At 30.9% G+C, this 10447-nt stretch overlaps 1 protein-coding gene and 1 pseudogene across 1 annotated transcript; both read left to right on the top strand.

Annotated features, from left to right (window-relative positions):
• Positions 1 to 1078: 1078 nt before the first annotated feature.
• On the top strand, positions 1079 to 3669 carry LOC101498431 (uncharacterized; annotated as a pseudogene).
• A 3204-nt stretch (positions 3670 to 6873) lies between these two features.
• On the top strand, positions 6874 to 8692 carry LOC101498767 (ATP-dependent Clp protease proteolytic subunit 2, mitochondrial). Its single transcript, XM_004505653.4, has 2 exons — positions 6874 to 7256; positions 8010 to 8692. Exons 1-2 carry the CDS (start codon positions 6941 to 6943, stop codon positions 8429 to 8431), a joined length of 738 nt encoding a protein of 245 aa, XP_004505710.1. The 5' UTR covers positions 6874 to 6940; the 3' UTR covers positions 8432 to 8692.
• Positions 8693 to 10447: the final 1755 nt, after the last annotated feature.

Raw genomic sequence — 10447 nt, forward strand, 5'->3', positions numbered from 1 at the left:
TTATAGAAATTTAATAATTGTAGAATTTAATCTTATAGTCAACATTTTATCTATTATAGAATTTAATCTTATAGTTAACATTTTAACTATATAAAAAATTGGAAATTGGATCATTGGAACTCGTGGATATTATCTTTTTTTTTTATGGAGTCGATATGAAGCCATGAACTATGAGACCTTTTTCCCTTTAGTAAAATTTTATGATTTCTTAACAAGGACTTATCAAATATAAACTTTGGAACTCAAAAACTTAACAAACCATTGTAAAATAAATTTAGACTTAAAATTTAAATTTTTAATAGAGATTTCCATCCTAACAAAAGTGTATCTTCAAAACTTGATAACATTTTAATAAACCTTCCATCTATTTTAACTTTAAATAAACTAAAATTATTAATGAAAAATATTGTACGATAAAAGTAAAGAAGCAATTTACCTCAAATAAAAACAAAATTTAGAAACTCCATATATAATTTACCTCATAATTTGAGATGTAGAATATTAGTTAAGGGACGACTACTCTTTCAAGAAATGCAACTCTATTTTCATAGCCAAGATTTAACCTTGGACATATGGTTAAATAGTCCAAACTATTAGCAAGCCACACCACTTGTTTGTAATTGTCCCACATGTATAAAAAGAAAATCAATTCTCACACAAGAGTCCAATGTGCCACATTGATAAACACCAAAGACAAGTTGTTGACCATTAACAAGTAAAAAAACGAACGTGACTTTCGGGATAATCTTATAAACATGTAACGCCACATTTTAAAATTATATACATATTAAAAGTCTACAATTTTGTATTAATTCACTAGATTATTGTCAAAACACTCATTATTATTAGCAAAATTTATAAACATAAAATACTTACTATTACAATTAATTACCACGTGATGAACTTGAGTTTCTCCACCTCTCCAAGATAATATTTAATTCTTATTGAAGGAGAAGATAATATATTTAATAAAAAAATTAGAATAGACATTTTTCCTAATGAATTGATTGGTTGAATCAATTACTTTAATTTATTTTTGATACAAAATGCCTTAATTTTCCTAATGATAATATTTAATTTATTTTTTATTTCAGCATCATCAAAATTGGCTCTTTTCCCTCTTTTTCCACTTGATCTTCAAAATTTGTTTTTTTTTTTATTTTTAATTCTCAGTTTCGTGGAGGTCCTATCTCATTAGGTGAATACATGTCAGAAGTTTTAACAAATCCTAAAGCTGGATATTACATCAATAGAGATGTTTTTGGAGCTCAAGGTGATTTTATCACTTCTCTTTAAGTTAGCTAGATGTTTGGTGAGGTTAGCTCAATTGAATTATCCACTAAATTTTCAGTTTAATTACTAAATAACCTTTTCTATGTGAATTGTGTTTGCAATTTCCATGAAGGATTCTAATTTGTTGTTTGTGTAAACTTTTAGATGGTTGGCGTATGGGTGATGTGTTTGTGGGAGCAAATGGGTCAACCCAAAAGAGTAAATCTAATTGAGCTGGGTCCCGGACGAGGAACTCTTATGGCTGATCTTGTCTGTGTATGGAACCACAATATCCTTATGATTCTGTACTCATAATTTCAATTTCAATGTTTTTACCTTTTGTTTAGATTGTCTATTAAACATCACAAAGGCGGCATATATAGTATTATGATTAAAACTATGTTTTTAACTTGTTATAGGGTGCTTCAAAATTTAAAAACTTCTCTAAGTCTTTTCATATACACTTGGTGGAGTGTAGCCCTGCACTACAAAAGTTTCAGCACAAGAATTTGAAATGTGTTGATGAAGAGAATGCAGATGAAGATGCTGATAAGCGAACTTTTCGCTCTTTGGTTGGCACCCACTCTTGTCTCGTGGCATGCTACATTGGAGCAGGTTCCTTCAGGATGTATGTATTGTTTTTCCAATGAACATATGATTTTGAACATAAAATAGAATGTTTGACTTGTTATTACATGAAAATATAAGTTTGTTTTTTGTCATTCATTAACATAAAATTTCTTACTGTACTATATTTGAATAATTCCCTGACCAAGTTATTCCTTTTGCTGTGCTCCAGCGCCGACAATTATCATTGCACACGAGTTCTTGGGTGCTCTACCAGTCCATAAATTTCAGGTGATAGAATGCTTGTGCTATTAAGCTCAACTAAAAATATGGTATATATAAAGAAGCACAATTAAGATCTAAAATTCTGCAAGATTTTTGCTTTCACTGTCTTCCATGGTGCCTCAACCGTTTTTTTATTTTTGTATGCTTTCATCCTCTCTTGTTCTTTTCCGTTTTTGTTTGTAACCGAAATATGACTTTATCTTCTGTCTTCATTTGCATCAGTCCACCTAGGACGTTCCACTAGACCAGTGCATTACATTGCTGGTCTAACAACGTGTTTAATATTATTGGCATTACAATGTCAATAATATTATGTTTATCTCACTTATGTGTATTCCTATTGTTATTGGCATGAGTCTATGAAATATGATTTGATTTTTTTGGGTCTATAGAAAGCATCCCGTGGTTGGTGTGAGAAGATAGTTGATGTGGCTGAAGATTCATTGTAAGTATGGTAATATATTCTACTTGAGATTGGTTTTCTGCTGGATTCAATGTACTGATACTTACATATATCTGATAGGTTATATTTTGTTCTATCTCCACATCCTACACCTGCGACTTTGTATCTGTTGAAGAAAGTCAAGTGGACTGCAACTGAGGAGATTGCAAAACTCAATCAAATTGAAATTTGCCCCATACCATTGTTGAAAGGATAAGTTTTGATGGTGGTGGAGCTCTTATCATTGATTATGGCCTGGATGAAGTAGTCTCAGATAGTCTCGAGGTCTAGCATCTCCCCCTTATGCTTAACCATACCACTTTCTAGTTTTTACCGTGTTATGTCTCCACGAACACTGCTACTAGGAATCTATTGTATTGTGCCACGGGGAACCATTAGATGTGTTGCTGTAAATAATTGTCATTCCAAAGATAAAATTGCAATTTCTTTTCATTTGTTGATGAGGTTATATTTAGATTATCTTTTTTCCTTATGTTGTCTTTAATGGTTTTTGAATTAAACAGACAATACGGAAACACAAGTTTGTCCATCTTCTAGATGACCCTGGATCTGCTGATCTCAGTGCATATGTTGATTTTGCTTCTATCAGACATTCTGCAGAGGAAGCTTCATGTGCTTTTCCACACACTGATAGTCCCGACACGGTTTTATGATTATAATTTGACATCAGAAGTATACATACATGCCCCAAAACTAAAGATTTGTTTTCGTCTGATTTAAATATTAATGCAGGAGAAGTGTCTGTCCACGGGCCAATTACTCAATCTCAATTTCTTGGCGCCCTTGGAATAAACTTTCGCGTTGAATCCCTCCTTCAAAACTGCACAGAAGAGCAGGCGGAATCTTTAAGGACTGGATACTGGCGTCTCGTAGGTGACGGTGATGCTCCGTTTTGGGAAGGAGGTGATGATAGTGCTCCAATTGGTATGGGTACTCGCTACAAGGCAATGGCTATAGTGAACATGAATCAAGGTGTTCCAGTTTCTTTTTAGTAAAAGCCTAATCAATGCTAATTGAACTCTCCCATGTAACATTATACATAACTTTTTTTTTTCTCTTATTATTTAATCATTTTTTTGAAATGTTTGTTTATTAGCTTCTTGGCATGCTTTGTATTGTAAGGGTTGCAAGAGGTAACGTTAATAATTTCAATATTGCATTGTATTTATTAATCAATATAAGGAAATACTTGTAGGCCTCTTTTTCCTACAAAAGATTCATTTGAATACAATAGAAGAATGAAGTACACTACAAATCACATCTAGTGTATGATTAAGATTATCAGTAGCGGTATTTGGTAGATAATCTTTGGAAGAGATGACCAGACCGCGTCATTTCCTAGCACCACATTAGATAGTTTTAATGATATTAATGAACTCTTGCTTGTCTCTGAGACCCCATTTAATCTTATTGATGTTACCTGTTCCAAGGTCTATCATTATGGGCTTGTTCCTAAAGAAAAACAAAGCTGTGCAGGAGTCATGCAACTCGTACATGGTGAGTCATGCAACTCGTACATGGTGTTGAAATCAGACATCTCTGTGATGTCCACCAGGTATATCACCGCAAATTTTGGTTAAACCACCGTTTTGTTATTTGAAAGTATAGGACATTGTCATTTTAATATTTGACTTAGCAACACACCAAAATTAATCGTCGAATCATCAAAATATCAATTAGTTTAATCACTAACGGCTATGAACTATTTTGATAGTAAATTACATTTTGCAAGGACTTTTATAATAATAAATTGTATCTTTTATGAATTAAAATGACAATGTGCTATATTTTCAAAAACTAAAACTGCAGCTTACCTATTTTTTTACCATCTCAACTAACACAGAGCACTTCATCTATCTGATTTCTCTATTTTACAACATCAATCTCTGGAGCCATACGCTACAGCCTGCCACCACAATTTGTCTGAATTCTTGCTTCAGCAGTATATTGCTTTGAATGCATTAGCTCATCCAAGGACATTTAATTCAAATAAAGATTAATAAAAAAGAAGCTCATTGAAATAAAGGAAATGAACAACAGTAAACATTGGTTAAGGCTCGTATGTCAGCCCAGTTCTTAGTGATTGGAGTTGCAACTCAAACTTTTGTGAGTGTTTTTTTTATCAGTTCTTTTAACCTACAAGTGAATTGAAATCAGATTACTGTACTCCTCATACACCCACTTTGACAAATCTCAGTATATTAACTTAAATTTCTCTCACATGAAACATAGATAAATTAAATTGTCCAAACAACAACCATAAACCTTCATACAAGTTAACAAGTAAGATGCTCAAACAAATCTATGCTCATGGAATCATGTAAAAGTTATCTCTTCTTTTATAGTCAATTTATTAAATGATGAAACAAAATAAACATTTGATTCACATTCACAAAATAATCTTCTAACTATTGATAGAAAATTATAGAAATTGGATAATTGTAACTATATAATCTTATAGTCACATTTTACATGTTTTAAAAAACATATTATATGTTGAATTAAATTTAATCAATTGGATATAAATTATTTTAAAATTTTATAAAAACTTATCGTAATCTACTCGATACAAACTATTGATTTTAGTATTAAATCGGTAAAATTTAATGTCTATAAATTATTAAATATAATAACTCTGATAAAAGTTACAATTCAAAGTAAGTTAATCTCCACTTTTTTATTCATAAAAGATATAAAATAGTTGTGATGATAAACTTTCACTTTTTATTATTATTTATAAATGATTTGTTTTAGAAAAGACAAAAATGTACCAGTATTACTAATTCACTAACGAGAGCACAAGGAATAGTAAGATGAGGAGAAAAAGAAGAGTACATTCGAAATCAATACAAAGCTTCCTAATAAGCAAAGCCCACTTACACCCCTGCTAAACCCACCATTCACACACACTAGAGACAACATCACCATCTATTGAGTTACACCAAACTATGTTACTTAATTTACTTATTTATAGATGAAGTATTAACTTATTTATTCAATTGATTTGGGAATGGGTTGGGGGAGTTATGTGAATTGGTTTGGTAGTAATTTGTTTAGGAATGTGACGAAGGTAGCATTTTTGAAGACATTTGTAGGTGAATGAAGACAATGTCAATCCAACGTTAAATAAGGCTGAAAATAAATTGTACAGTGAGTCTTTTAACAAAATGAATTTTCTTTTGAGTTTTTTTAGATGTAAATCTTATTAAATTATCATAGTTAATTTCATTTAGTATTTACTAAAGTAGAATATATAGCGTCACACAAATTTAATATTTTTTTTTGTTACAATAGTAAAAATGATATTATTGATGGATTATTGAATTTTGGGAGTCAAGGATGCATTTTTTTTTCTTTAGCCATTTATAATGGATATTATCTATTGTTTTATTTTTTTGATGGAGTCAATATGAAGCCATGAACTATGAGACTTATGTAAGACCTTTTTTCATTTAGTAAAATAATTTTTTCTTTAGGTCTGGATCCCTAATTTGGGTTGCTTGACACTTTAGGACGATTCTAAATGGGGAATTTTTTTCAATTGGGAGAGAAGTTACTTTTAGAATGCATATAGATTTGTGAGTAATCTCATGCCAACAAATATTAACGTTGGATTATGGATTATGGTGTTCAATATTGTGGTGGTTGAACATTAGTGGCATTCACTTCTAATATATCTTTAATAGATGGTCAATCGTACAATAATATAATAAGTGAAGTTAATTATTTACTTTTAAGACACTTGTTAAAAAAATCAAAAATAGAAATTTTATCTTCAAATAAATAAAATTTAAATTTTTAAAAAGTTAAATACACAAGTTATCTAAATTACAATATATTTTATCAAATCACTTCATTTTTTATAAGAATATTTTAAAATTAATTATATAATATAAAAAATAATTTTATAATTTTTTTAAGCAAAATTTATAATTTATTAAAAAAGACGAATCATCGAAACTCAACAACTTAACAAATCAATGTAACATAAATTTTAGATTTAAAAGTTGAATTTTTAATACAAAGTTCTATCCTATCAATTTTTTTTAAGCTTATTAACATTTTAATAAATCTTCGATCTATTTTAACTTTATATAAACTAAAATTATTAAGAAAAAAATATTGTACGATAAAAGTAAAAAAAAAAAACAATTTACCTCAAATAGAAACAAAATTTAAAAACTTCATAAAAAATAACAATATATTTAATGTAAAAAAAAGAATTAATTGATTTTTATACAAATAATAACTGAATGGTTAAATGAAAGAGAGTTGGTTTTCACTGTTTTGTAAATTGTAATACATAGAAGAAACCCTAATACACCTAAAAAAACCCAATCTCCATCGAGAAACATGAGAGGTCTCTTCCGAACTACGAGATCAATCGTGTCCAATTTATTGTTCAATGGAACCAGCACCACCGTTGCACCGCGCAGAACAAATCGATCATACAGTCTGATCCCGATGGTCATAGAGAATTCTTCTAGAGGTGAGAGAGCATATGATATCTTCTCTCGTCTTCTCAAAGAACGAATCGTTTGCATCAATGGACCTATCTCCGATGACACTGCACATGTCGTTGTTGCTCAGCTTCTATTTCTTGAATCTGAAAATCCTTCTAAGCCCATTCATATGTATCTCAATTCCCCTGGCGGGTCGGTAAGCGCAGGTACAACATACATACCTTTATCATTTTATTATCTTTTATGTCTCTTTAATTGCATGCATCTAATTCAAATGCATTCATTTCTAACATCTGTGTTTTTTATTTATAAATGTTTGCGGTTTTCTTGTTTTGAGATTTGCTTTATGTATAACCTATTTCTATAATGGATGATAAAATAAAGTCAAACTATTTCGAATAATTTTTAAGCTATTTTCGTAAGCTATTCAAAAGAGCTTATGAAAAAACATGAAAAGAACATATAGACATGCCATAAGTTGTTTCCAAACTGTTTCACAAGTGCTAGTGTGAAGAGATAAACTCGAATAGGTTAATCCAAACATGCCCTTAAATAATTGCTTATCATGTAAGTGCTTATTTATTTCCACAATTAAAAAAAATATATAGTCAAATTGTTTTCATATTAACAATAAGTTGTTTATATAAGAGATCACGGATAACTTATCAAGACTAGCTGAAAATAACTTATTTACGACATGTCATAAAACACCATCACAAGTGCTTATGGTAGTTGATAAGTTAAAGTAAGCTATTCATAAGCCAATCCGAAGTCCAAACACAGCCTTGATGTAACAAGTTATGAATCTTTTGGATGAATAATGTTTATATATAAGTTTATTATGAATGAATTAGTGGTTTACTATTTGTCTTGTAAACCAACTGCTTATAACTGCCAGCTAACAAACATTTGAGCTGGGCTGTGATCCTAACAATGGGTGCAACGGGTAATGTGTGTAGGGCTTGCTATTTACGACACTATGCAGTACATTCGGTCTCCGATCAATACCATCTGTTTAGGTCAGGCTGCATCCATGGCTTCTCTGCTCTTGAGTGCGGGTGCCAAGGGTCAGAGGCGTTCTCTTCCAAATGCTACAATCATGGTTCACCAGCCTTCTGGTGGAACCGGTACTTCCCAGGCAAAGGATATTTTGATTTATGCCAAGCAGATTGGTCGAATGTGGGATCAGTTGAATGAATTGTACGTCAAGCATACGGGCCAACCACTTGATGTTATTCAAAAATATATAGACAGGGATTATTTCATGACAGCTCAAGAGGCGAAGGAGTTTGGAATTATTGATGAGGTTATGGATCAAAGACCTGTGACATTAGTTTCTGATGCTGTTGATGGTGAAGCCAAAGATAAAGCTTCAAATTAGGATTGGAGGGTAAGGTTTCTTTAAAGAATCGTTGCTGTATTTAAATGTTTGTCTGCCACCTTTGACATTTGTTGCGGTCGGTATAATTTTATCAATTGAACATGATCTTTGTAAGTTTTGGTTATTAGAAGTTAGCATTAAGCTTCAGTATTTGTGCTCAATTTGGTTTTATTGGCATATTTTTTGCGACAGATTTTGAGCTTTAGGTACATTTGTCTTTAACTTCCTAATTATCCATAATAATATCAGCTTATTGTTTCAGTGAGTGTGTCCAATAGTATATCTGATTGCTAAATTACGTGTGTGAAAAGTAAAGCTTTGATATCTTTTGAGTTTTGAGTTTTGACTTTTGATACTTGAGTCTCTACTAGTTTCTAGTGTTTTGTGTGTTTTTGTTATGTCACCAGTTGTTTTGTTTGAAAATTAAGCATACCAATCAATCCTATGACTAGGAATCATCATAAGAGATTGAGAGGAATAGTTTGATAATCAACTATGCTAAGCCTTAATTGCCATGCTCATAAATGGATTATGTTTTTATGTCTTTTGAATCTGCTTCCTAAACAGATCATTGATTTGGTAAACATAATATGATAATATTCAATCATGATAAATTGCAAGCTGTACTTGGTTGTGATAATGACTCGCGACTTCGTGCAATCTACTGCATATGATATAATAATTTCTAAACTTGTGTTAAATTGTAGATATTACCATTTATGAAAATATTGTGAAGATTGGTTTCTAAAACCACATTTTTTGCTCATAATCTTTGTCTCCTCTGATGTGGTGCATAGTAGTTTCTTTTCTTAGTTGTGAGATTGTTTGAGTAGCATCCAATTTCATAATTGGGATCTTGGAGTTTCCAACTGAATCCTTAAAAATTTAGAATGGTTTGGAAATTTTCCCAGATTTTTTTATCAATGGCAGAAAGTTTGATCTTATTGCGGACTTTCTGCGTCGACACTCGACATTAGCTGAAAAAAGTGTAGTGGTCCATCTATAGGTTTTAGTGGGGGAAGCTAAAAAGGTGGAGGATTGGAAGATTTTCTTAAAAGCAAAAGTAAAGGAAGGAGTAACAACTTCTAGTCCACCAATTCCTTTTTCACCACCAAGGACAAGAAAGGTGTTAAAATAAAAATGGAAGTTATCAAGCTTTCTACAAGAAAGAGACTGGCAAGCCTTCCAATGTAGTTGGAAATAAATCTTTGCTGACCCTCTATCCCTTTTCTCTTTCTATGTGTGTATGTCTCTACATTCAATGTTTCATCAAGGATCCTAGCGTTGTTCATGCCTTGCTCGCAATTGTTTCTAGTGATCCCGAACTTTTGCCATTGGAACACAATGCCAAAAGTTGGGCATTTATTTTGAGAATATGCAGAGGTAATTTTAAGAGGATGGAGAGCAGAAAGGAAAGGGATGGAATAAACAACGATTGTGACTAAAAATTAGAACTTAGAGCACTCCCTTGCCACATGTTAACTTTTTTTTAGTCATACTTGCTCACATTTGTTTTATATGGACATTTTCAACTTTTTTTTTGAGATACAGGGGTCTATTTATAAAAAAAAATAAAGTGGTTTTGATATTCTATAATTTATATATTATTTTTTTATAGATTTGAAAAAAATGATTTTTTTTTGTATCTATTTGTTGTAGTAAACATTACTTTTTTTTTTTATAAAAAAATAATTTTTTTTAAGATACTGAAAACAATTTAGCATTTTAAGTAGCTTTTAGATTTTTCATTTTTTTAAAAAATTGTAACAGAAATGTAGACACTCAAAAATGATTATTTTATTTAAAAGTAATTATTTTACAGAAAATTTTTTAACAAACATACTCATGCTTTCAAAGAGGTTTTCAAAATGGGTTGTTGTGAATTTTTATTAGTTCTTAAACCTTACGTGGCTTTGTAGGATCAGACTAAAAATAAGTTAAGAACATCAAATTGAATTATTATATCACCAGAGATGACCTCATAATTCCACAGTTGTCCCACACTTTTTTTTTTTT

This window comes from Cicer arietinum, chromosome 6 (assembly GCF_000331145.2).
Source record: "Cicer arietinum cultivar CDC Frontier isolate Library 1 chromosome 6, Cicar.CDCFrontier_v2.0, whole genome shotgun sequence".
In the NCBI taxonomy this organism is placed as follows: domain Eukaryota; kingdom Viridiplantae; phylum Streptophyta; class Magnoliopsida; order Fabales; family Fabaceae; genus Cicer; species Cicer arietinum.